The 27,766-nt window shown below is 39.9% G+C and overlaps 1 protein-coding gene across 3 annotated transcripts; it reads right to left on the minus strand.

Moving 5' to 3' along the window:
- Positions 1 to 473: 473 nt before the first annotated feature.
- Positions 474 to 27,766, minus strand: LOC127802979 (polypyrimidine tract-binding protein homolog 2). Of its 3 annotated transcripts, none has more exons than XM_052340946.1 (12): positions 26,793 to 26,877; positions 26,640 to 26,702; positions 26,493 to 26,569; positions 26,285 to 26,342; positions 24,476 to 24,538; positions 24,272 to 24,345; positions 10,750 to 10,842; positions 10,457 to 10,514; positions 9,616 to 9,720; positions 9,427 to 9,508; positions 8,704 to 8,816; positions 474 to 1,118 (listed from the first exon to the last, which is right to left on the minus strand). In XM_052340946.1, exons 3-12 carry the CDS (start codon positions 26,525 to 26,527, stop codon positions 798 to 800), a joined length of 1,002 nt encoding a protein of 333 aa, XP_052196906.1. In that variant the 5' UTR covers positions 26,528 to 26,569; positions 26,640 to 26,702; positions 26,793 to 26,877; the 3' UTR covers positions 474 to 797. The 3 variants fall into 3 exon arrangements, with proteins under 3 accessions (XP_052196906.1, XP_052196102.1, XP_052195310.1); XM_052340142.1 differs by having other exon boundaries at positions 26,285 to 26,345; XM_052339350.1 differs by lacking the exon at positions 26,285 to 26,342 and adding an exon at positions 27,635 to 27,766 and having other exon boundaries at positions 26,493 to 26,702; positions 26,793 to 26,984.

Here is a 27,766-nt window from a genome sequence, read left to right on the forward strand (position 1 = left end):
TATTAAGACTTTAAATATCAATAAAATAAAAGCCCACAATCATCACTACATTTTTTATAACACATTAAAATAATTTCTTCACACATGCACAACATGTCCAATAAACACACACAAATTCCAGATGAAAGTTTAAAACCTAAGAATACCATTATAACTTTTTTATTACCAAGCCAACCTGGTCATCTGAACTATCCTGCGGATCAATTCTCAATTTATATAATGAGATTCAGTTCGGAGATATGGCCATGAATCTGTTCTGCAGGATTGTAATGCCGTTCACCAGTTGTAGAGGCCAGCCTCTCCCAGCTGGTCGGCTTGGAAAGACGAGAGAAGACAAAATGGGATCATTTGCTTTGGAAAAGAATCTGGGCAAAATACTCTTCTCCAAGCACAGCAGCAACCAAAACTCATCCCCGCAATTTATTTCAACATGGCTCCTAATTGATGTTGGCATGCATTTTGCCGAGGCCACGTTACTTAAAACTGCTGCTCCAATAGTATTATTATGATCAAATAGGATGAAACAATACACAAGCGGGTTGCTTCAGCTTTAAGGCAAAATCACATTCAACAATATAATAACATCATGGTGACAGTTTTAGAACCGACAATTTACCAAAGTTTTCCATAGGCTGGAGTCCTCCGACTCCTCCCCCTAAATTAAAACTTTTAACAATTTTCTTTGAAATTGAAGACGATAATTTAGGCAAAAGCATCTTACGCACCCCCTCTGCGTTCCTCCTACCTTCATACGACCACAATAGTACAGCGAACTGTTTCATGAGAAAAAATTAATACTACTGTGGTCGATACAATGGCATTGTAGGCGGTGGACCATTCTGTCCATGAGACTGCATCAACCCAGGGGTCATGGTCGCAGGTGGCATGTAATGGTGACTATGCATTGGCGCAGGTGTGGACTGAGGCACAGCTGCGGCACCTGGTCCCCAACCTTCTGAAGGCTGTGGTACTGCAAACACTCCCGTAGGTGGGGGGAACTGGCCCCCGTTGTATTGATGAGAAACTAGAGGTGTTTGTTGATGATATACCATTGACGGTTGAGGATTCACCATAGGAGCACTAGGAATTGTATAATCTCTGCTCCGATCATTATTGACCTGAAATCATTAATCAAGCTTCACACAATTAAAAGGTGTTGAGAATATTCAGAAGAGTAAATCAAAACCTCGATCATTTGTAATTCCATTAAGTTCTTGGTGAAATAATGTGCACGGAAACACTGCATGTAGGGGGAGGGGGGGGGGGGGGGGAATGGGTGGGGGGTGTTATCTGAAATTGCAAGAACAGAATAAATAAATGACTAGGAAACACTGCATGCAAGATCAGAATAAATAAATGACTAGGAAGAAATTGCAAGAATAGAATAAATAAATGACTAGGGAAAAAGGGAGTTATTTCCCTTTATTGTAAGATCTAAAAACTAGTTGGATGTTAGATTAGATTATATTTACAGTTTTCCTTCGTAGTTCGTTCAAAGAGTAGCCTATTGGTTCGCACGTGTACTTCACAGACCAGCACAAAGTGCCAATCCCTTATAAAGCACGATTCTCCATGGAAAATATACCAGTGAATGGAGTATGCAGCCTATGCATAGCGAGACATGCCTCGGACAGCTCCCAGCTCAAGCAGAAACAGTTGCTTGACATGCCAATTACTTAAGCAGAGCCCGCCTCCGGTCAAGAACGTTTCCTCCAGCTCATGTGCTCAACTACACATGGAGCACACCTCACTGAGAACAAGCTTTACACTCTACACTCTTCATTGCCATAGCCTGACGCAAGATCTCTGGGCAGAATCTGCCCCACCCCCCCATTTCTTCTGCAAAATGCACTACAACAGGGCCAACACTAGCATTTGCAAGATATTCTCTCCAGAACCTAGTTTGTTACTCCCTTATGGAACATTGATGAATTTGCGGATTAGACCATAGAGTTTAGGTTTCATCAAGGTGCTTGTCCTTCTCAATCACATGAAGACAAGCAAAAGGGACAAATCAACACCTTCCATGCTCCTCATCAACTCTGCACGCTCAAGTAGAGAGCCCAACCACCACCACCTAGGGGTGTTCAAAAAAACCGGTGCACCGCGAAAACCGGCTAGACCGAACCGGTCGATTTTTTTGTTTTGCGGTCGAAAATGGTTTGAAGGCTGTCCAAACCGCGCGGTTCGCGGTTTGGATAGCAGGCGGCTCGGTTTTAAACCAAACCGCCCAAAACATAATAAAAAAAAAATAAAAAAATATATTAATATATAAACTCACCATCAACCCCGTGCAACCCCCTCCCCCACACGCAACCCTAATCCCTAATCGCATTCGGCAGAGCTGCCTCCCCCACCCGCAACCCTATTGCAATCGGCAGCTCCCTCCTCCACCCACGCAACCCTATACGGCAGTCCCATCCGGCCCTCCCCCACCCGCGCGACCCTTCCCCAGTTCCCCCAATCGGAATCATCCGTCAGCAGCCTACACCCACAGTTCCACTGTCGGCTACGACAAATCGAGGCAGATGAGAGGAAGCTCGAGCCGAAGCGGAGAAGAAGCCCAGTAGATCGAGGCAGAGGAGAGGAAGCTCGAGCCGAAGCGGAGAAGAAGCCCAGTAGATCGAGGCAGAGGAGAGGATGCTCGGGCAGATCGAGACAAAGGAGACGAAGCTCGGCAGATCTAGAGCTATCTATGAGACATAGCTGGGGCCGAAGCTCGGGCCAAAACGATTCGCCGATCTTACCAACGAGGATCATTCAGTGTTAATCTACTTCAAGTTTAAGGTGAATATATATATATAAGTATCACATTCATTGCTACGTATACTTACAATGCTAAGAAAAGAATATCGATAGACTTTAATCATGTAGTGCTTTAAATGGTATATATCCTTCATGTATATACATGAGGCATGCCCCTTCCTAATCCAAAAGCTCAGTGGAAGGAAGGAACCAACAAAAATTCCTGATAATTTCTTTTTGAAGCGGACAGAAAGGGAAGAAAAATGGAATCTAGCTTTATTAATTTCTTATAGAAATCTAATCCCATGCTGAAAATGGAATCTAGCTAGAATCATAATTGCCGAAAGCTCTATTAGTTTCTGTTTTATTTGATGCTAATATATAGGTCCATTAGTTTCTGTTTTATTTGATGCTAATATGCTGAAAATGAATGACTAATTGATGCTAATATATAGGTCCATTAATTATGACGTTTCTAGAATCATAATTAAGCAGATAACATCATCTGCTTAATTACCACTCAGAATTATCATTAGTAAACTATAGAAGGATCATTAATAAACTATAGAAGTCTTCTATAGTTTATTAATTTCTTATAGAAATCTAATCACATGCTGAAAATGGAATCTAGCTAGAATCATAATTGCTAAAAGCTCTATTAGTTTCTGTTTTATTTGATGCTAATATATAGGTCCATTAGTTTCTGTTTTATTTGATGCTAATATATTGATGCTAATATGTTGAAAATGAATGACTAATTGATGCTAATATATAGGTCCATTAAAGTAGCACCAATGATTCATTTCAAATTTTTTATTGCTTCAATGGCAGATGGAAACAGATAGTAGCACCAATGATTCATCCATTAAAAACCTCAATGAAGGCAGTGGTTCTAAACCTCCATTACCTTCTAAGTTTAAGGACAAAGGAATGAAAAAAAAACCTAGGCAGCAATCTGAAGTATGAGATCATTTTACAAGAAATGAGGATGACCTTTCTGACCCTAGAGCTGTGTGCAACTATTGTGGTAAAAATTATGCAAGTGATACTAGAAAAAATGGGACAAGTACTCTTTGGAACCATGTAAACAATCAATGTAAAAAGAATCCTTACAGAGTAGAAGATAAGAAGCAGAAGATTTTATGTTATCTAAAGAATAGTGACAATGAGGATGGAAGTGTTGAAGGTAGTAATCTTCTAGCTGTGGGATTTAGTCAAACAGCTTGTAGGATGGCATGTGCCAAAATGATTGTCATTGATGAATTGCCATTTAGGTTTGTTGAGCAAGAAAGTTTTAGATCATTTTGTGGTGTTGCATGCCCTAAATTTGATCCTCCTTCACGCATTACAATTGCTAGGGATATAATTAATCTTTATAATGATGAAAAGAAGAAGTTGAAGTCATTTTTGTTAAGAATTCACAAAGAGTCTCCCTTACCACTGATACATGGACTTCCATTCAAAATGTCAATTATATGGTGCTTACAGCTCATTTTATAGATTTTGAATGGAAAATGCAAAAAATAATCTTGAACTTTTGTCAAATTTCAAATCATAAGGGAGAGACAATTGGTAAAGCAATTGATGCGTGTTTGAAACAATGGGGTATTGAGAAGGTTTTCACAATCACAGTTGACAATGCTGCTTCTAATAATGGGGCTATTGGGCACATGAAGAAAAGACTACAAATTTGGAAGAGTGTTGTTTGTGATGGGGAATTCTTACATGTGAGATGTTCGGCTCATATTCTTAATTTGGTAGTGGGTGAAGGCTTAAAAGAATTGGACTTCTCTATTATGGCTATACGTAACGCAGTTAGATATGTTAGAGCTTCTCCTTCAAGGTTGTCAAGATTCAAAAGTTGTGTCAAGAATACTTGTAAAGAAGAGAAGGCTCTTGTGTGCTTGGATGTGCCAACAAGGTGGAACTCCACTTATTTAATGTTGGAGCATGCACTGAGATTTGTTGACACGTTTAAATTGTTGGAAGAAGAGGATTTGCTCTATTTACAATATTTTTGTGAAGAGGATAGAAATGGGAAAAGGCCAATTGGGCCACCAAATTCTAAAGACTGGGAGAATTGTGCAACATTCTGCAAGTTTTTGAAGACTTTTTATGATGCTACCCTCATGTTTAGTGCTTATTTGAATGTTACTGCAAATAATTATTTTCATGAAATTTGTAATGTACTTGGGAGACTAAACAAATGGAGTTCAACTTACGAATCAATCTTGAAAGATATGGCTTCTAGCATGAAAATAAAATTTGATAAGTATTGGGGCAACATTGAAAAACAAAATATACTTCTTTATGTGGCGGTTGTGCTTGATCCTAGGTACAAGATGAAATATGTAGCATTTTGTTTACGCAAGCTCTATTCTGAAGATGAAGTAAAAAACGTAATGGATTCTATCAAGAGTGCTCTAGGGAAGTTAGTGCATTTTTATGCAACAAATAACTCAAATGGACAATCAGGAGAACATAAACAGGGTGGGACAAGTTCTGAACAAAAGATTTTAGTTGTGGATTCTGATGAGGATGATGATGTTAACATGTTCAAATCCGATTTTGAGAAAGAATGTATTGAAGATAATGCTTTTGAAATGAAAAATGAGCTTGAAAGGTACTTAGCTGAACCTAACAAGGATATAAGAAATAATACTTTTGATATTTTGAATTGGTGGAAGGTAACTTCATCAAAGTACCATATCCTATCAGAGATTGCTCAAGATGTTCTTGCCATCCAAGTGTCAACAGTCGCTTCTGAGTCAGCTTTTAGCACTAGAGGTAGGGTGCTTGATTGCTTTCGCAGTTCATTGAGTCCATCTATGGTAGAAGCGTTGATTTGTTGTCAAAATTGGTTGAGAGGGACGTCTTTATCATTGGATATGACTTCAATATTAGAAGAGCATGCTACTTATGAATCAGTTGAATCTGGTAATTTTTTATTTACTTATCAAACATGTTTATTATTTTATTTGTATTAATTCTTAACATTTTGTTTTTCTACCTTTATTGTTTCTCTTAATATTACAGATAAGTCCACTATGACAACAGATGCTATAAACATTGATTAGTGATGAAGTTGAAGTTGGAGGCTTGGAGCATGTGTGGTTGTGTTATGAAATTTGAATTTTTAAGTTTGTATTTCGATCGGATTTGATTGTAACTTATCTTATTTTGAATGGTTATGTTATTGCGTGGCATGTTTTTGCCGTTTTGGACTTTAAATACTTAGTTATGATTGATGGTTGCCAACTATAATTCATTGTTAAACAGGTTATAATTGTTGAATATGTTGGATAGAATTATTACTAAATAGTTGAATAGATTATAACAATGTTATGCCATGTTTTGTTTATTTATAACAGGTTGGATGTTGTATGTTGAAATGTTGAATAAGTTATTTTTTGTTTTCAATGTCGAACAGGTTATTTTTTGTTAAATAGGTTATTTTTTAAACAGGTTAATTTAATTGCATAATTCATAATTCATTGCTAAATAGGTTAATTTGATAATTTGTTTATTTTCTAAACATGTTAATTGCATAATTCATTGCTAAACTAAACAGGTTATTTTTTGCTTTCAATGTTGAAATGTTGTATGTTGAATTACACTCTTGTCTTTATTTTTTGCTTCTATTTATTTACCTTTGATTGTCTTTATTTACTAATATTTGTCTTTATTTACCATTTTTAAGTAACATTTTTAATGATTTTAAGGCACTTGTATTAGATTTTTAAACCGCGGTAAACCGCACCAAACCAGACCGCAAATGCGATGCGGTTTGGCCGCACCCAAACCAGACCACGGTCTGGTTTGGTCGGAAAACCGCACTAGCGGTTTGGCTTGCTGAAAATGGTTCAGACCGGACAAACCGCACCGCGAACACCCCTACCACCACCTGCATTTCCAGCCACAATTGGGCATCCTTCAGTCAGCTCAGCCTCCAAATTCCCAAGTGCTCTATACCAGGAGGATTTCACTATTTGGAATTAACAATTTGCCTTATGGCCTAGAGCTATCTACTGCTCCCTCTTTGTGCATTGATTTGGCTCTCTCCCTACCATGTCTATGTAGGCTGGTGAAATCTGGGTGACTACCATCATTTTCCAAAGGGCCCACTTACTCTTGTTGTATGACAAGTAGGGTTGCAAATAAACCGAGTTGTTCGTAAGCAGGTCGATAAAAGCTCATTCGTTAAGGTAAACAAGTCGAAGTTAAGCCTAGCCTTGAACCTCGATTTGTAAAACTGAACTTGAACTTAGTAAAGATCAGCTCGTTAGCTTGTGAGCTAGCTCGTTTAGAGGCTCGTGAGCAGACCCAATTAGAAGTTCATGAATAGCTCGTTTATAAATACATTAATAAATTTATTTATAGTTTTATAAACATATTATTTTATAGTTAGATAATATATGTATATATTAGATATACATTTTCTAAATATATTATTTAAACAAAAGTATATAATATTTATATCATCATTATATCTATATCATGTATTTATTAGATTTAATTGATTGATTTAGGGGTTGTGTTGTCTCTCCATCTATATTGGATCCGAGAGAAGGGAGGAGGGACATGTGCGCCTACCTCTGTATTTTACATATATATATATATATATCACATATATATATTGATGTGCTCAATGGATCAAACGGACGAAAAGAACGAGAGGAAAAAGATAGAAGAGGGGGCACTGTGGGAGACGAGAGAGATTGGGAGCAAATTGGGGCTGCTTTTAACCTTAATATATATATATATTATATATACATATTGGCAGCCAAAGGGGGGGAGAACAATTCTCCCCTTTCAATTTATCTCCTGCAAGCACAATCATAATCATGCGCCTGCAACCAACTCACTGCCCCACCTACTCAATGTTCCTTCGTTCTTTCAATTTGAAATTGCCTCCCTACCACAAGCCTCTTGTCATTTTGCTTGCCGCCATTATCTTAGAAACCCATTCTTTCTTTCTTCTTTCCTCTCCTCTCTCCCCTTCGCCGCCTATTTCTTCATCTTCTTCTCCAGCAGAGAGGCCGCCCGTCTATGCCTGTTATGTTCCTCTTCTTCTCCTTCCGGCACTGGGCAAGGACGATCGACAACAGCTTCTCCTCCTCTTCAATGGTTGCGACTTGAGACCAACACCTATTGTCCATCTTCTCCGACCGACCGACTGGCATTCGACCTCCGTGCCTGTGACCGTCCGCCTTCTCTGGTGAAGGCGACCGCCAGCCATTGGCCTTCTCTCCAACCGATTTGCCTTCTTCGACTAGACGCCTGCAACACCAACCCATTTGCCGCCTAAGCCAACAACTTCAAGCCCTTGTTGAGCTTCTTGACAGGCCGGGCTTTAAGGCTCGAGTCGAGCTCGAGCCCATACACTTACTCACCGAGCCAAGCCTAAGCTGAACAAAGCTCGGCTTGGTTCGGCTGGATTGCAACCCTAATGATAAGAAACTAAAAAAGTAAGAATCGCATGTTTTTCACAACCCTTCTCCCACACCCCCCAAGAGGGAGGGGGTTCATAAAAAAGAAGAAAAAAATAAAACAAGGTAAAAACAATGGATGCTACTTCAATTGCTCTATCACAAGATTTTGTAAACGCCAAACTCAAGCTTAACACTAAGGATGTAAAGATGAAGTGGATCCATCAGCAGGTGATGATGCACAGACATTTCCCTACTCTTTTTCTTTTGATAAACAAGCGCACACACAAATGTTAAACATATATGCGCGCGCGTGCGCATGAGAGAGAGAGAGAGAGAGAGAGTAGTTACAGCTTTATTAGAAGCAAGTTCTTACTTAGTCTGTTCAATTACTAGGGCATGCACAGCAATAAAATATAATGAATGCAGCAGGACATCCGACATCATATAAAAATTTGGCACAAATCTCCAATAAATGTCTTCCAAACTTGTACAATTAACTTGCCATCCAAGTGTGTATTTACAGTACCTTTATACTGAGATCAGTATGGCGTGAAAATGTAATATGAAGCTTGCAAAACCCTCCATCATATATGCAATGTCCTTGCAAGGCTTCCTTGGCAACAACAGCTGTCTGGACATCTACAAGTCCATTGTATCATCAATACCACATTGCAAATGCATAAAAGATGGATCGATTGAAGCAATGTCTTTTGAATTAATCTTTCTTATAGAATTTTATATTCAAGAAATATAGGAAACTCTGGCAGCATCATAAACATTTTTTCCTGCCAAGTCCACAGGTCCAGGGACTCAAAATTGGGTATAGCACATGTAGTAACTAACAAACACTAAAACAAGGTAAAGACTCTACAGAGAAAATAACAGAACAAGGTAAACACTTTACAGATAAAATAACGGTGATCATTAATTTAATACTTCATTTTTATCGTTACAACTGGCCACAATTAACCATAAAGTAGGACCATAAATTCTAACCTAGTAAAGATTCTCTCAACTAAGCAAAACCATAAAAATAAAATTAAAAATGGTTGTCATGCACAGATTAAGAAAATAATGTGGTACATGTCATGAACGGTTTATGAAATTGCTTAGAGAAAGCACATGGGTTAGCAGCAAGCAGAATCTAAACTACCAGGTAGGGCCGCTGTGTTTAAGAGGTTTGAAAATTCAGAACTGATAATCAAACAACTGTAAAAATTGTGTTGAGAGAGTGTGAAACTTCAATTACCAGGATACTGAATTAGGGCCTGAACCCCACCATTCTTATCAAACATGGCAATCTTTAGAACTGGCCCAAAAGCTGAAAAGACCTAAGCATGGGGTCAAGGAAAAAGAAAAGGTAAATATATAATCATTAATAACGAAAAAGGAATGGTAACTGAGTATCAATTTTAAAAAGGCCAAGTAATTAAGTTACCATGTGTAGAGCATCCAATGTCACGGCATATTGCATGTTCTCAATCGATGCAAGAAGAACATTACTCTCAGGCTCTAGCTTTTTACCATCGATGCCGAAACTAAACTGCAGCCATGACAAATGGTTACATTCAGACTGCAGCAAGAACATGGTTTAACAATCTCATAGCACTAGAAAACATTAAACAGAAAACCTCCGGGAAATATGGACAGCCAACCACCCAAACTTTGTTTGTGGGTTCAAGTTGCCTTCCTCTACCAGTAAGACTGCAAGGGCCTTATTCTTTTCTTTTCTTTTTTTCTGTAAGTACAAGGGCCTTATCCTTAAAGGGTTGGAAACACCTCTCCTCCCCCAATGAGGCTGTGACGGCCCTTTCTCCTCAAACATCTAAGTGGCGGAAATACATGAAGGGGATAGCACCTCAGTTGCACATTATTATTGTGTCTGATGCAAGGAAAAAGTCCAGGTGCAACACACTCCACATGGGAACATGGTTCATAAAAGGATACATATTAACCATATATCATCAGTCAAAACTTATTAACAACTTGTAATAGATCCCCTAAGAAATCACCCCTAATAGATGGTTAATTCACAAAAGATGGTCAACTGGAGAAGATAAAAAAAAAAAAATCAAGCACACAAACTACCATGACGGGTTCCAATTCATTTGTCTTAGTTTGTCAGACTTGTGTTAAGAAGTGTAGGTTGCAATGAGTATAGAAAAAATGTGCCCTCACTTGACTTCAAAATTGAGGGCTATGGTACATCCCACTTCTTGGTCCTCCCCAAATTTAGACTCATGAATATAAAACATGACCGGCCACATCCCATAGTTTACCTGACCAGACGCATCAATGGCTGAAGGAGCAACAGGGAGGAGAGGATTAGTATAGTCCCTGGCACAATAGACAGCATGTTTGAGCTCATAATAGTCAAAGACACCAAATAAAAAGCCCATCAATAACAAGTTGGACTGGATACCAATATTGTGAACCAAAATTGACATACAAGCAATTAGTAATTCTACTCAGAAACTGATCAAGGAAAGAAAAAGTTGGCATTTACAAGAAACATTCCCACAGCATGGAGTACCAATAAGAGAACACTGAATAAATTAATAAGAGAATTTACCTGCTACGATGAGACTGGAATTTCACACTCAAGTCAGTGTGAGCTGAATATGTGATTTTAAGGCTACATGGTCCCAAGTCTGGAATCAAATATCTGACACATAGCAAAGCACTAAAAATTCAGTCGATTACATTGCATTCATATTTACAGGAAAATAAATTTTATAGAAACCACATGTATGATTGCATAAAATTGCTCTGGTGACAAAAGTTTTTATCATCCCCAAAATTTTCATAAATTACGTTAAATTGACTTGGCCTGAGTATTGGTTAGGGATATGTATCCAAGCACCCTGGCCTTCATATACTGTTAAATCAAGGATACTAAGCCACGTATGCAGAATTTAGGATACTTTTGTCTCACCAATGCCCCAACCACTTTCCAGGCTCTAATGAACCATCTATTTGCCCCCCACTTAAGGAAATTTATATTAGTCTTCTTTGATGGCATTTTGGTTTATAGCCCCAATCTCAAACAACACCTGATCCACCTTAAAACCACCTTTGAAATCCTGAAAACCAACCAATTATATGTGAAACCCTCAAAGTGCTCCTTTGCAAAGAGTGAGGTGGAATATCTAGGGCATATCATATCAAGTCAGGAAGTCAGTACAAACCCCAAGAAAATCGCAGCCATGTTAGAATGGCCTGGGCCTTCATCTATACGAGAGTTGAGGGGATTCCTAGGGCTAACTGGGTATTACAAGAGATTTATACAACATTATGGGGTAATCAGTAAGCCCTTGACCGAGTTACTCAAGAAAGACAACTTCAAATGGAATCCCCAAGCTGAGGCTGCTTTCATTATACTTAAAAGGGCAATGACACAAGCCCCGATTCCGGCCCTACCCGATTTCTCTAAGACCTTCGTGATTGAAACAAATGCATGTGACATTGGGGTGGGAGTAGTGTTGGTACAAGAAGGGAGACCCTTAGCCTACATTAGTCAGGTATTGGGTGCTAAGCATCAGGGACTAAGTGTGTATGAAAAGGAATTGCTAGCCATTGATAAGTAGAGGCAGTGTGTATGAAAAGGAATTGCTAGCCATTGATAAGTGGAGGCACTACCTGGAGGGAACTCCATTCATCATTAGGACAAACCATGATAGCCTAAGACACCTACAACAGAGATTGCATACACAGCTACAAAGAAAGGGGTATCAAAATTATTAGGCCTGAATTATGTGATACAGTATAGAAAGGGCAAAGAGAATATAGTGGCAGATGCCCTATCGAGAAGAGAAGAAGGGGTGTGTGAAGCCATTACAATTGTGATACCTGATTGGGTCAAAAATGTAACTGAGAGCTATGATAAATCCAAATGGATTAAATCCCTACAGGCTCAGCTAGAAGTCAAGCATACCAATGAATAGGGGTACTCTATCTCCAATGGTCTGATCATATTTAAAGGCAGATTGGTTGTGGGGGATGACAAAGAATTGAAGTCCAAGATATTGCAGGCACTACATAACTCTCGGGGGGTCAGAGCTACCTACTATAGAGTCAGACAGATGTTCTTTTGGCCATAGCTTAAAAAAGAGGTGACAGATTTTTTTGTGGCAGCATACATAACGTGCCAACGATGCATGCATGAACAAGTGGCTTATGCGGGGTTGTTACAACCATTAGCTATACCAGAGTAGGCCTCGGAGAAGATTTCCATGGACTTTATTGAGGGTTGTCACATACCTAGCTGCTACATGGAATACATTGAAATAATTAGTAGCTATTGTCGTAGTGTCATGACCTTATGAGCAATAAAAGGGTATTATTGTAATAGGATAGAATAGTTTGTTAGGGATATTTTAGTAAGTGGTTAGAAGTACATGGGAGCATGTGCTAGGCTATTAGAAGGCAAATATGCCTATATAAGGTTGTTGTAATGGATTTGTTTCCTTATCCAAAAATTAATGAATAGAAATCTGATTTTCTCCTCCTCTGAATTCTCTCCCCTTTCTTCATCTTCATCTCCCTCTTTTCCGTTCTTCTAATTCCCCCCTAACAATTCTTCTAATCTCTCCCTCATTCTTTCAAATTTCCCCCTACTTTCCTTCTATTCTTGGCCTTAGCTGAATCGGATTCTTCCGATTCCCAAACTGATCCTAGGTTAAGCCCTAGGTTCATGACAAATGGTATCAGAGCGGTCGTTCTTCGGCTGTGGTTCGTGCAATTTTGGTAGTTGATTCCAACGATTCTCGGCGGAATTGATTGAGCAGAGCAGCTAATCATTTTCTGGAAGCTAATCGTAGATTGGCGAATTTCGAAAGTGTAACAGGCAAGCGATTAACGAAAGCTGGATTTGGAGTTGCGAGTTGGTTTCAAAAGTCGCGCATCTTGTCCAGTGAATTCAAATAGCAGTGTCAGGGGTGAGTTAGGTTGTTGGTTCAGCGAAAGGAGGTTTAGGCGATAATCAGAATTCGCAGATGAGAAGACGAGGCAAGGGCGACGCAGACGAGGAAGGTGTCGCAACCATTATCAAACGCGACTAGTGAGTAGGTAGAACCAGAGGAGGAAGACGCGGTTCTCTCAATTCTGATTAGAGCGAGGCATGAAGTTAAGTCGAACAGCAATTTAGACGAAGCTTAAGGCATCGAAGAGAAGCAAATTAGAGCGATTGGAGCCTACCGCGATCGTAACTCAATTCCGAGGACTTGTCGACCAAGGTGAACTCAGGGAGGCGGTGGTCCTCCACAGGGGAGGAGCCCAGGGCAGCTAACAATTAAAAATAATTTTTAATTTAAAAAATTAATGTTTTAATGTAAAAAATAATAAATTTTACTAATAATTCAGTCAAAACAAATTTCAGCCCACCCCGAAATTTGTTGTGTGTAATTTTATACTTCAAAAAAAAAAAATTAGCCTCCCCTACATAGATTTCTGGATCCGCCCCTGGTCCTCCAACCTTGGTCGGTGATTGGGTAGAAAGAGGAGTTGCCAGGGAGGCGATCGTGAATCCACAACGATCACAAGCAAAGTCGATCTTGACCATCCAGGCAAACTTATGGAGCGACCTCGAACTAGTGATCCTCAGCCAGTCGGTTAGGATTGCAGTGAGTAAGGAGTCCATCGAAGGTAGTGCCGTGGACAGCCAGAGGGTTGCAATTGTCCAAGGCGAGCATGAGTCCGTCGGAGGTGAAGCGGATGGCCCAGACCGGAAGACCAGTCCGACCAGACCGATAAGCTTCTTGTAGGCACGGCTGTGGTGTGTGGTTTTGATCGAGAATTCCGACCGGAGTTCTGTGGAGCGTTGCTTCCTTGATCAGAATTATCTAGCTCCTTGATTGTTGGTGCTGGAGGCAGAGGAAACAAGAGGTAGATTTTGGCTGTAAATTTTTTGCTTTGAATTTTGGGATAACTTGTTTGAAGAAGAGCAATATGTATATAGCTCTTTGGTCTTCAAAGTATGCTGATTGTGAAAAATCAGCTAAGGGGAGCAGTGCATGTAGGAGACCATGGGAGCTTCAATTGCAACAGAAAAATTCTTCATTTTCAGTTGAAATGGGGTCTCAATTGTAGCCGAATGATGCTGCATTTTCAGTGGTTAATTTTCAAGCAAGAGAACAACCTCAATTGTAGCGGAACAGTGCTTTATTTTTCGTGGGATGTCCTACTTGGGAGGTTTTGGGAAGTAGTGCCCACATCAGATAATCAAATCCTCAATGGCAGCAGAAAAATGCTGCATTTTCAGTTGACCAGAAGCATCAAATATGGGGAAAGAAGTTTGAGAATGAGTCTAGCCAAAGGGACAAAGGAACTAGCAGTGGGTTTCATGAAGAGTGCGAGGAATTTAGCCGTATGTTCCGCGAGAAGCTACAAGAGTTGGCAATGATATTTATTAAGAAGTATCATTACAACTTTCCGATGGAATACTTTAATGATTATTACGGAAGTTTTAATAAGGAGGACTTCCTTGAAATGGAGCAGCCAAAGGAGAAGTCAAGATTATGGAAGAGCGAATCAGTGCTTACCTCCAACGTGGAGTGGAAGAAGGATACCGGTTTCAGCAGAACTATTAAGGAGGAATGCAACATTAGTGATGAAATTGGTGGTGAATGGCATTGTTCAAAAGGAACCTATGATGAACAGATTGATGGGGCAGCAAAGGCAAATGGACAATCTGAAATTATTGAAAGAGAGGTTCACATAGAGGAAAATTCCAGCAAACATAAGGAAGAAAGAGTTGCTGAATTATTTTCATGTAATCAGGAGATTCCGAATGAAACTTCAGCCAATATTAAGGAAGTTGGTGTTGTAAATGAAGCGAACAAGTCAATGGAAACTTAGGATTCCAAGGATGAAAGAAGATTGGATGAAGAGATTGGGATAGACCACACTCTACAAGAGCAAGAAGCTGACCCCAGTGATGCATAGCCTAATCTAGATGTAAATCATGTTAGGGAAGAAGGTCGAGATGAAGGCTGGGTGTCAGTCATTGAGAAATTGTTGACTGGAATTGAAGTGGCAATAGCTCCTAATGTTAATGCTCACAAACAGCCTTGGTATGAGGTATTCAAGTCAAGTCTACAATCCCCCATTGCTGCATTTTGAGGTTGTTGTTGATATTTTTGCAGCAGAGCATGGCTGTGGGTTGAATGGGGGTACAATAACAGCAACTATGGTTGTGGATCTGCTCTCCTTACTTGTAGTGGATGGTAATGAAGTTTTCCCTATTGAAATTCCAGGCCAATTTATACTTGGAATTAATCTTGAAAACCTAAGAATGAAGAAGAAGAGACCTAGAAGTAGAAAGAAAGAAAGGAGGATGATACGCATAGAGAAGGTTGGAATTGGATGAAGAGCAACAACTACTTGCGGCAAGTTCTTGGGGACAAGAACTCTCTTAAGGAGGGGGGAATTGTCATGACCTTATGAGCAATAAAATGGTATTATTGTAATGTGATAGAATAGTTTGTTAGGGATATTTTAGCAAGTGGTTAGAAGCACATGGCAGCATGTGCTAGGCTGTTAGAAGGCAAATATGCTTATATAAGGTTGTTGTAATGGAGTTCTTTCCTTATCCAAAAATTAATGAATCAAAATCTGATTTTCTCCTCCTCTGAATTCTCTCCCCTTTCTTCATCTTCATCTCCCTCTTTTCTGTTCTTCTAATTCCCCCCTAACAATTCCTCTAATCTCTACCTCATTCTTTCAAATTTCCCCCTACTTTTTCCTTCTATTCTTGGCCTTAGCTGAATCGGATTCTTCAGATTCCCAAACTAATCCTAGGTTAAGCCCTAGGTTCATGACACGTAGCTATTTTGTTTTGATTAAGAGAGGATTTAGTTGACTGGCAGCATGTGTGGCAAAGCTAATTGCCAACAAGTGGGTAGGCAAGTTGATGATTCTAGAAGGGACTTCGGCAACCGTTTTGGCACCTATTCCCAGCTGAGCAATATAACTACCCTGCTTCAGCTCAATTGAAATCACTTTTGGATAATTGAATCAATCTATTTCCCTCTCAAAACTCTTTTTCCGTTCTCTCTCTTCTCTCTAACTTTCCCTCCCAATTCTCGACTCTACTTTCCCTCTCAATTCTCGTGAGTTTCTCTCTTAATTAGAGAGAATTCTCACTTTCAGATTTCGGATCTAACATTTTGGTATCAGAGCAAGTCCCGGGCCGGAGTTAGCAGAGCAATGGCTGATGGAACAAGGATGAGGCAAATGGAGATGCAATTGCACCAAGTCTCCACGTCAATGGCGGAGGTCCAAGGTTAGGTGGATGCGATAAAGGAGAAGGTTGGGGTGGCGGTAGACCGAAAGTTGGATACGTTGGTTGAACGACTCCGGGGAGACATGGGCCTACAGATCAGGGAGGAGATGCAGGAGGTGAGGGAGCAAGGAAATATATTGCACAATCAACTACAACAGTTTATGTTGATGTTTTCGAGCCAAACTCAGGTAAGAATTTTGCCTAATTTTCCACCGAGAGAGAGGTCGGAGCCAATTCTTCCAGGAATTGGTACTAGGAATCGTCGTGTCGGATCATCGAGATTGGAAGGAGATCCAACCATGGAAGGAGAATTTGTGCCGAAAATGAGGCAAGAGATACCAAATCATTCACATCAGCCCGAATTTCCAATTCCCAAGCTAGAATTGCCGGTGTTTGATGAAACCAAACCTAAGTGGTGGGTGCGAAGGTGCAAGAAGCTATTTGAAATTCATTAGGTGGCCGAGAGGTAGAGGGTGTCACTAGCCTTGGCTTACCTCCATGATGCAGGGGATGTGTGGTTCCAGGGGTGGTCCAGGATGAGGGAAACTTATAACTATGAGGATTTCGCACAAGGGTTGTGTGAAAGATTTGGTGAGCGAGGTAGATGGGATGTGGTGCAAGAATTCAACCGTTTGAGGCGGGAGGGGACGATGTTGGAATACCAGGCGAAGTTTGAGGAGCTTAAGTTCCTAATGCTGAACAGGAACCCCTTCTTGACCGAAGAGTATTTCGTGTCAAGCTTCACAGGGGGACTAAACGATGAATTGAGGACGACGGTCCAAGTACTCCGACCAAGGACAATGCAAGAGGCAACAGAAGGAGCCTACAAGAGATGACATTCGAAGCACTACTGAAGAAACAGAGGAGCAATGTGGGGGAAGGCCTACGGGAAAAAAACCCGTGGGGACCGGACCAGGAGTAAGGTATCCCACATTACCCCTAGTTCCCCAAAATTTTCAAAATAGAGATAAATTGTTAAACCAGAGGAGATTGGCAGGGTTGTGTTTCAAATGTGTGTCATGACCGTAGGAGCAATAGAAGGGCAAAATTGTAATAAGGATATAAATAGTTATTAGAGGGTATTTTGCAATTTGTTAGAATTTCAATTGTTATGCACATCGATGCATGGTTGAGGCCAAATGAACTGCACATGGGTGCAGCCATGCAGGAGCAAGTGGGCTATAAATAAGCCACTGTTGTAGAAAGAAAGCATGATTGAAATGATAAATGAAATTCTAATTCTCTCCCATCAGTCTCTCTCAATCTCCCTCTAATTTCCCTCTATATCTCTCATTTCCCCCTTAAATCTTCTTCTCTATTTTGTTCTCCCTTAATTCCCTCCCTCAATTCCTTCAAATTCCTCTTCTAACCTACCACGACCCCTAGGCTCGTGACAAATGATATCAGAGCAGTCGTTCCCTAGCTGTGAGTCCTGAAATTCGGTAGTTGTCCTTGTTCGATCCGATTATGAAGTAATCAAGCCGATTTGAAGCAGATACTTCTTCGGCTATGGTTCATACAATTGTGGGTAAATTGATTTCGATGACTTTTGTCGGAATTGATTTAAGCAGTGAATTCCGCAGGTGGGGCAGAGAAGTGGTCGGTGATTGGGTAAGCAGAAGACAAGTTGCGAGAGCTCTATCGGAGCGACGATGTGGGTGAGGAAGGTTGTCACAGCCAGGTCAATCAGAGCCACTGGTTCTTGGAAGCTCTTGGCCTGTCGCTTGCGCATCGTCTAGCAAATTCAAGTAGCAGTGTCGGAGGCAAGTTAGGTTAGACTCACTTCAGAGGTGACTTAAAAGGACTGGAAATTGAGATCGATAGTTTTCTTTATTAACCAAGGCCAATTCCGAGTGACTGTTTTTCTGCTAGAACTCGGGCGGCCTTCAGCAATTGACGCAAATTAGGAAGTTAATGACGAGAAGCAACTTCCTACACCACTGTTGAACATCAACGAGTTGCTGGTCATAGGTGGTTCTAGCAAATCAGAGTAGAGGTGATTCCGACCCAAACTGACAGTGATTGGCTGAGGCGAGCACGAGCAAACAAGTCTAATCCAAACGATGAGAAGCGATTCTGGGCAAGGCGAGTATGAATTCAATCAGGTGCATAGTTGATGTTGCCGCTTTGATCGGTTGTGGATTCCGACCCAAACGATGAACTGTAGTGGACGTTTCGAGGTGATCAGGGTCCGTCAGAGGGTGAAGAGTGAGACGGATTTGAAAGGTGAACTCGAGGAGTGTGGGGGTCCTCCAACCATTAGTTAGTGATTGGGCAAGAAGGGTGAAGTGAGGCAGAGCCGATCCAATTAATTGAGGTCCATCGTCGATTCAATTAATCAAAATTGAATCAAATTTGGAGGTAAAGTAGATCCAAATCTCAGTGGTTTTCGTGAGGTGAATCTGGAGGCCAAACCGATTCAATCAAGTTCTGGAAGTATTTGCACAGCAGAAACGTTGAGATTTGGACTCAAGAGTGGGTGTAGCGGTTGAACTAGTAATGAGTTCTGGTGATTTTGGAATCAGAAACGATCGCAAATTGGGCTGGGAGCCTTGGACGGTGATTGGGCAGTAGCTATTCTTTGGCTACGATTTTGATTTGAGTTGAAGGCAAGGAAATCAGTTTCCGTAGTTAAGGTCTAGGGTGAGAAGGCTTGAAGGCGACTTGGCTGGGCGGTATTTCTAGGGAAGTAGATACAAGCTAATTTCCAGAAATTGATTCTGATGTCTGGGGTGATAAACGATTGTCGTAGCATTGAGGTTTGGAGTTCCGGAGGCAGACATCGTCGAAAAGCTAGCCAGGTAAATTTTGATCCGTTTAGGCTATTGCCAGCTGACGTGGTTAATTTCCAAGAGAGAGAGCAACCCTTTGTTTAGACGTTTGAATTTGGGAGGCAAAGCAAGGTAGATAGCGCTCCAAATTCTTGGCTTGTATATCATTCTACCAATGAAAGTTCTGCCAAGGCAGGCAGTGCACATATGAGGCCATGGGAGACTCAATTGCAGCAAAATAAGGCTGCATTTTCAATGGGGTGTCCTACTCGAGGCAATGCATACATGAAGCAAAATGCTATAATCTCAGTTGGATATAACAAAAACCAAAGGAGTTTGGCTAGAATCGTGGGACATGGGAAAAGAAAACGGAAAATCAATTCAATCTAAGGTACAAGGAAACAACAAGTGGAATACATGAAGAGTGTAAGGAATTCGGTCGAATATTCTGCGAGAAATTGCAGGAGTTTGCAATGATACTGACTAAAAAGTATCATTGCAACTTCTTTGTATAATACTTCGATGATTATCGAGGAAGTTTTAACAATGAGAAATTCCTTAAAATGGAGCAACCGAAGAAGGACAGCCTTGCTGAAAGTAAGTCCTTGGTGTACTCCAGCTACCGGCAAGTAAAAGTATTTCCACTTAAGGAGGCCCCTACTAAAGATATGGAAGGATCTAAACATACCACTCCCTTGGTCTTGGCTATGGAAATCGTTGAGGAGTACATGGAAGAAGAGATTGGGGAGGAGGATGGCACTCAATCAGTTGGTAGCCTCTCAAGCACTACCACTGGTGCTGAGACTCCTGATGCCATTGATCTCCTGAAACAGCAAAATAAGAAGTCTAAAGAGAAGGAACAAAAGATTGCACCGGGCACCTTACTTGGAACATCTCACATGTATGTCATTGACACGAGCACACAAGACAAAGCAAAGTTAACATTGCAGCAAGAAGAGTTGGAGGTAATGTACAGATTTTTACCTACAGAAAGGTTTGAAATTCTATCCATAATTGAAAAAGATGGAGTTGTAGGGCTGACGACACATTTGGAACTATTTTTAACGACAATAAGGAAGAGGTGGATGGCTGAAATTGGTGTTGCAGCAAGTTATAATGATGTTACTGTTGAGGAAAAAGAAAAGAAGAAGCAAGAGACAAGGGAAATAAGAGATAAAAACAAGAAAATGCGAAAAAGAAACCAGTGGGTGAAGATAGACATTGGATAAAGAAACAACGGCTAGGTGATAATAAGTTTCTTGGGACAAGAAACCTTTTAAGGCGGGGAGAATTGTCATGACCCTAGGAGTAATAGGGGCAAAATTGTAATAAGGATCTAAATAGTTGTTTGGGGGTATTTTGTAATTTGCTAGAATTTCAGTTGTTATGTACATGGGTGCATGGTTGAGGCCAAACGGACTGCACATGGGGCAGGGAGCAGTGGGCTATAAATAAGCCACTATTGCAGGAAAAAAGCATGATTGAAATGATAAATGAAATTCTAATTCTCTCTACCATTCTCTCTCAATCTCCCTCTATATATCTCATTTCCCCCTTAAATCTTCTTCTCTATTCTGTTCTCCCTTAATTCCCTCACTCAATTCCCTCCAATTCCTTTTCTAACCTATCACGAACCCTAGGTTCGTGACAATGTGGAGACAAGTATACACTGAGGCACCAGTGTAAGGAGCAACTATTGTTGTTGGAAGGAGAAGAAGAAGAGGAAGAGGATATGGCAGTCATAGCTGATGTGCACGAGGAGGACAATGGGGCAATATCACTGCATGCCATCAAAGGAGTGGTTAGCAACAAGATAATCAAGGTAGAGGGTCAGGCACAAGAGGGGACCTTGATGGTGTTGATCGATAGTGGGAGTACCCACAGCTTCATTAACAAGGGTACAGACAAAAGGATGAAGTATCTATCCTTTGGCCAACACACAGCCACTGTCAGTTACAGTGGCCAATGGAGAAAAAGTGATTAGCAAGTCTGCTTGCTTAGGGTTTTGCTAGGAAATGCAGGGTGAATTATTTGAAGCTGATATGAGATTATTGAAATTGGGTGGCTGCCATATAGTATTTGGGGTGAATTGGATGAAGGGAGTAAGTCCGATCAGTTTTGATTTTAATAAGATGGAGGCATCCTAGGAGAAGGAAGGAAGAAGGGTAATTCTCCAAGGCAGTTTGGAAACGGGAACATGCAAATTGATAAGAGGTAAGAGGTTGCACCAACTGTTCCTAAAGAAAATGTCTCAAGTGGCTCATCTCTTTGCCATTGAGGCTAGGGAGGAAGGAGTGACCTATGAGGAACCGGAGGAAGATAGCTCAGAATTCAATCATCAACAGTCTCACAGCCAATGACAAGTAATTGAGTTGGCCTTACTTGAGTTATTACTGACTGAATATCAAGACCTATTTGTAGAGCCTAAGTCCTTACCCCCTTAAAGATCCCTAGACCATTCTATACCACTTGTACCTCAAGCTGAACCTGTTAATATCAAATCTTACAAATATCCCCCAAAATTGAAAACAGAAATTGAAAGATTGGTGAAAGACATGATGTCCCAATCTATCATAAGACCCAGCCGTAGCCCTTTTGCATCCCTTATCCTCTTGGTCAAAAAGAAAGATGGGACGTGACGTTTTTGTATTGATTATAGATAACTAAATGCCATCACCATCAAAGATAAATTTCCTATACCCATTATTGAAGACTTACTTGAACTCAAAGATGCCTCTATTTTCTCCAAATTAGACCTAAGGTCTGGGTACCATCAAATAAGAATGGACCCAGCAGACATTGTCAAAACCACTTTTAGAATCCATCATGGCCACTACAAGTTCACTATTATGCCATTTGGCCTTACTAACGCCCCAGCCACTTTTCAAGCCCTTATGAACCAAATATTTGAACTCTATCTCCGAAAATTTGTGCTGATATTTTTTGAATATATCCTAATATACAGTCTAAAAGAGTAAACCAATACCTTGAGTCATATTTAAGGTGTCTCTGTTTTCTAAGACAAAAAGAGTTGCACAAATGGTTAGTTGTGGCCCAATAGTGGTACAATTCATGCCACCACAACTCTATTAACATAATTCCTTTTGAGGCCTTATACGGCTACAAGCCAGCGTTATTGCTGGCGGTGGAAGAACCAACAATAGTGGCAATAGTGGAAGCCTACATGCAATAGAGACAAGAAATCCTGAGGCTACTAAAGACAAAACTGACCAAGGCCCAAAACAGGATGAAACAAATGGCGGATAGAAGAAGTGAGGGGGAATTTTCAGAAGGGGAGGAGGTGTATGTGAAACTTAGCCATCAACGCCTGAAAACTCTCTTACGCCAACCGGTATCCAAATTGAGCCCCAAATTCTATGGTCCATTCCCAATGCTTGCAAAGGCAGGGCCAATGGCCTATCGCCTACAACTACCGAAGGGGGCCCAAATGCTCTCGTTATTCCATGTCTCTCTTCTCAAGAATGGCGTTGGGTCACAAATAACCAATCCTTCCTTTCCGTCCGGTCTTCGTGAAGAAACAGAGCCAACAGTCCCTATGTAATGTGAACGGTAAAGAAACAAAGACAAGGGTTGTCCAAGAGCATGTAAGTCTTGGGCCAGTTACTCGTTCAAGGGCTAAAGAATTTCGAAAGGAACTTGAGTTATTTATTGGGAAGACTCCAGCCTATTTGGAAGAGTTAGAATTCAAAGTGAAAGAGTTAAAGCCCAAATTAATCACATTGCTTGTTTGCTTGGAAGCCTAGGACCAGAATACAACCTAAGCACTCCATGATCAAGCCCAAGCAATCAGCCCATCTGCCAAGCCCAAGTCTCATAACTGATGTCATGGATGATGTCACCTTTCATTTGTCCTTTATGTTTGAGAGTGTTTTGTCTTTATGTATCATTGTGTTTTTATCATCATGACTCCATTTGTCAAAAGTGGCATGATGATGTTTTTCTTTATGCTTTTGGTTTGTCTTTTATCATCATTAGCCCCATTTTGTCAAAAGTGGCATGATGATGTTTTTCTTTATGCTTTTGATTTGTCTTTCATCATCATTAAGCCCTCTTTTGTCAAAAGAATGAATGATATTGTCCGTCTTTAATTGTTAGGTTTGTCTTTAAGACTAGTATTTATAGGTGTGATCTTATAATGTTTTGGCATGAACATTTTCATGAAGGGAGTGCAAGAGCATTTTTATCATAATTCTTATCTAAGCAATTCATTTGTTTAGTGGCAAATTTACTTGATTCTTATCACTCTTCCTTCTTCTATCCTAGAGTGTGGCGAATCAAAACTAGTATTTTCTTGTTTGTGGCGAACTTTCTTATCAAACAAGGGGTGCTAGTATTTCTTTTGTGTTTTGGGCACATCACTATGGCTATCCCAGACGGGCGTGTCATCTAACCAGTAAGGGGCACCTATTATCCAAGTGTTGGTAAAATGGTCCTCCATACATTCGGACAACACCACCTGAGAGTACCTCCCAAATTTATTGAAGCAGTTTCCAAATGCTACTAGCCTATTGCACATTTCTTGAGGACAAGAAATGTTTGAAGGAGGGAGAAGATGTCATGTACCTAGTTGCTACATTGAATACATTGTAATAATTAGTAGCTATAGTCATAGCTATTTCATTTTGATTAGGAGAGGATTTAGCTTGCTGGCAGCATTTGCAGCAAAGCAAACTGCCTACAAATGGGTAGGCAAGTTGTTGATTCTAGAAGGGACTTCGGCAACCGTTTTGGCGCCTATTCCTAGCTAAGCAGTATAACTACCCTGTTTCAGCTCAATTGTTATCACTTTTGAATAATTGAATCAGTCTATTTCCCTCTCAAAACTCTCTTCTCTCTAACTTTCCCTCCCAATTCTCGACTCTACTTTCCCTCTCAATTCCCGCAAGTTTCTCTCTTAATTAGATAGAATTCTCACTGTCAGATTTCGTATCTGACAATGCCGAGCCCCATTTTACGTGCACCACATATTCATATATCATCCACAATATTGATCCCATGCCAAAAAGTAAATCCTACATCACCTCGGAATGCTTCTTCCATCAAGGGCATCTTTTGCAGAAGTAGCAGTTTCTAAATCAGAAAATTGCACCAAAGCCTGAAAAGGATATCAATGGCTAAAATGAATGTTACAGAAGTAGGTAGAATCTGATAGTTCCATGGATAAAGGATTAGGGGGCGGAAAGAGAGAGGAGAAAAGTTTTGCATATATACTTGTACACACACACCTGGAACCCAGCTGTCTTCTCAAAGGTAGTAATCTTATGTACAAATCCAAAAGCTGAAAACACCTGCAAATAAAATCTTTTATCCTCCCTGATGACCATGGAAAAACTGGGAATATATAGTACACCACAATTTCCATGTTTGTGCAAATCAAAGACGCAAGAAAAATTTGTTGTCCGTATACACAACTTACTTTCTTTTTCTCATACATAATCTACACGCACCAGTTCACAATAAATAGTATTTTATATGGAAAAAATGCACAGCGAGGACAATAAGTAATGTGCACAAAACCAAAAGAAAAAAAATACCACTAATTAGAAATACATTAATTCATTACTCTCCAAATTACCTATATATTTTTATTTTTTCTTTTTCTTTTTTTAGAATATGAACACAATAATTGACATATGGATGGATTGGTAAATACTCAAATTTTTAATTTATGTTTAGTGGGTTGTGCGTCCAATTGTTGGATAAAAATGTACTGAAACTAGAGGCACCAAATAAGGCAAAACAACTTAAATATTAGAAACTAATATTTAAAAGTTTCAAACAAAACCTTAGATATTAGATTCTGTGGTTGGTCCTTATTTGAAATCTATAGCTCAATTCTAGATGTGTATGCTCTCAGCCTATCCTAGTATTGCAGAAAACACAAAACACACCTTGTCTTGTAAGTCAAAAGAAAGACAACAGATTGAACTCAACAAGATTCAACCATAATGATGTTGCTAATTTTCTGAACTAAAGAATATAGCCCATTCAGTACTTATTTTGGGTACCAACTGCAGCCAAAAAATGTCACAAATTATATTAATTTGTGAAATAACATTATGTCACGACCCCGAGATATATTAGGAATTATCTAATGCATGTATTTTTTCCTTTGTTGTACTTTGTTGCTTTCCTGTTTGTACCTCTCAGTTATATTGTAACTGAAAGGAGAGAATAGCCTATAAATAGGCTAGAGTAGTTAGAGAATATATGTTGTTGAATGATATTGAATTCTGATTTCCCTCTCAATTGTTCTGATCTCTCTCGTTTCCTTCTGATCTCTCTCTCTTTCTCTGTTCTGTCTACATTTCTCCCTCTATTCTCACTGTTATCTCCCTCTCTTTCAGTCTAATTCTCCCTCCATTCTGTCTAATTTTTTGTCTATTCCTTCCTAAATTCCAATCTAAACCCTCATGACACATTACTAGATGTACGTAAAAATGGGGTTATGGCGTCATGTAAGGAAATACCTGCGCTGTATGAAAATACCAATACAGTTTTAGATGATTTATTGTTACTTGCAACTAGATAGAAAGAAGCTCTTGTTTCTGTCCATTATTTCATACATGTTCACCCCATTAAGCTACTAGTTTTTTTTATATCGATATACTTGTTTATTTATCAATAAAAAAAGAAAATACTTGAACCATCTTGAATTAAAGTGAACAGAACTCCAAAATCACAATAAAAGACTACAACACAACTAAATTCTACCCCAGTTCGTTTTTCCCCTCAAATACAAGAGCCAAAGAAATCCTAGTTGTTAAATGATACTTTAACAAATCTGCATGGTAGGAATTGCATAACTGCATTGGGAAAAAATTAAACAATACTCAAAAAAAGACAAAAGCCATCATACACACATTGCATCCATCATAGAGCATGCAGAATTGAGATGATACAGGGGTAACCAAAAGAAAAGGAGAAAGAAACAAATACAAGTATTTGAAACTCTTAGAATGGTAGGGAGGAAGATGAGGAGGAAAAGGGAAGAAGGAGATAGTGTTAAGCAAGGAGAAAGGAGACAAACACACATGTGCTCTTTCTCCCAATGGAATAAGCTTCCAACGAAGATATTTGCTTGACATAGGCCTGCTGATCCATGCACATATTTATGTCAAACAAAAATATCACAAAGCATGAACCACCATAAGTCTATAACCTAATCACAAACAGCAGACAGCATCCTCTTAAGTGATAAGTTTACCTCTAGTAGTGTGAGAAAGTCTTGTAACAACTTACCAAGTGCAGAACATCAATGCTGACAAGGCGTGCATCAGTACCCTCAATTGTCACTAACAATACATTTCCAGCAACATCTGCAGTGGTTTTGTTGTTCACTATTTCTTGTCTGTTGGAATATTGTAGGTAGACGGTTTTCCCACGTACCTGAGCCGGTTCAGGCGATGAAGCATAATAAGATATCATGGAAATAGCTTGATTTAACTCTGCCTGTAAAAATTGAAAATATGAATGGTGAATATGAATTGGTATTATAGAGACAGAATACATCAGCATAAAGGAAAAAGAATGTCTACTTACAAACTCAATAAAAGCTTGATTTTGGTTTGCTCCTACATTGCATTTGGTGTTAACAACTTTACCAAATGGTTTCCCAAGTTCAATCAATTCCTCCTCTGTGCACTCCCATGGCAAGTTTCGCAAATGGAGCACTTTGGATGGGGGTTGTGTGTAGCGGAACTGTGGCTGACTGGACACAGATGCCATCCTACACTGTAACTCCAACACATGAGTGAACAGAAAGGACATCAAGCCAGTCAACCCATAATTCACAAGCACATTTCAGAATTAGGCACACCATCCAGGATTTGGAAACAAAATCAATGAGGTTGGTCTCTAGCCCATTGGAATCCTTATGGAGGTCTGCTTCCTTGCTTCTACTAGAATCTAGTACGAACCATATAATTCTGATGCCAATCGCACTTATTATAAATTAAAAGGACGAGGCCATTAGAAACCCAATACTACTTCACCGAGAATTATCTCTTTTACAAAACAATCTGACAGATGTCTAGCAAGTTATAAATACGATTAAAGACACTACATTTTCGCAAAATGATGCACTTTTCGATTATGACACACACCGTATGACCGGAACAATCTACCCTAACCCCAAGAATCTAGCCTCTTCCATAGAGGGAACTAGACTTGCATAGAGATTTCAATTAATGGATTATCTCAATTTCCACAGAAGAGGTATTAATGAATCTTACCATCTAAGAAACATGCAACCCTAGATAGATAGACAGGGATCGCAAGGGGTTGCGAATCATCAAACATCATTTTGAAATACGATTCGAATCAAGACCACATGTGGAATTAGGGCAAGGAAATAGATGGCAATCAAAGATTGGGATGCATACCGGAGCGGCGAGGCCAAACCCGTCGATTTGGTTGCTACGAACTAGGGTTCGCGCAGAACGGAACTGAGGAAAATAGGCTGAAAGCCTGAATGAAGTTACATATATATATATTTACATAATGTTATATTTTGC

Source organism: Diospyros lotus, chromosome 1 (assembly GCF_014633365.1).
Source record: "Diospyros lotus cultivar Yz01 chromosome 1, ASM1463336v1, whole genome shotgun sequence".
In the NCBI taxonomy this organism is placed as follows: Eukaryota; Viridiplantae; Streptophyta; class Magnoliopsida; order Ericales; family Ebenaceae; genus Diospyros; species Diospyros lotus.

What these genes read in the sequence shown, in the direction of transcription:
- LOC127802979 (XM_052339350.1), bottom strand. Translation starts at nt 26,978, where the DNA reads ATGGCATCTGTGTCCAGTCAGCCACAGTTCCGCTACACACAACCCCCA. An exon ending in CATTGGATGCTCTACACATG is followed by an intron (nt 9,509 to 9,615) that starts GTAACTTAATTA and finishes CCCCATGCTTAG; the next exon opens with GTCTTTTCAGCTTTTGGGCC. An exon ending in ATACTGATCTCAGTATAAAG is followed by an intron (nt 1,119 to 8,703) that starts GTACTGTAAATA and finishes TAATGATTTCAG; the next exon opens with GTCAATAATGATCGGAGCAG.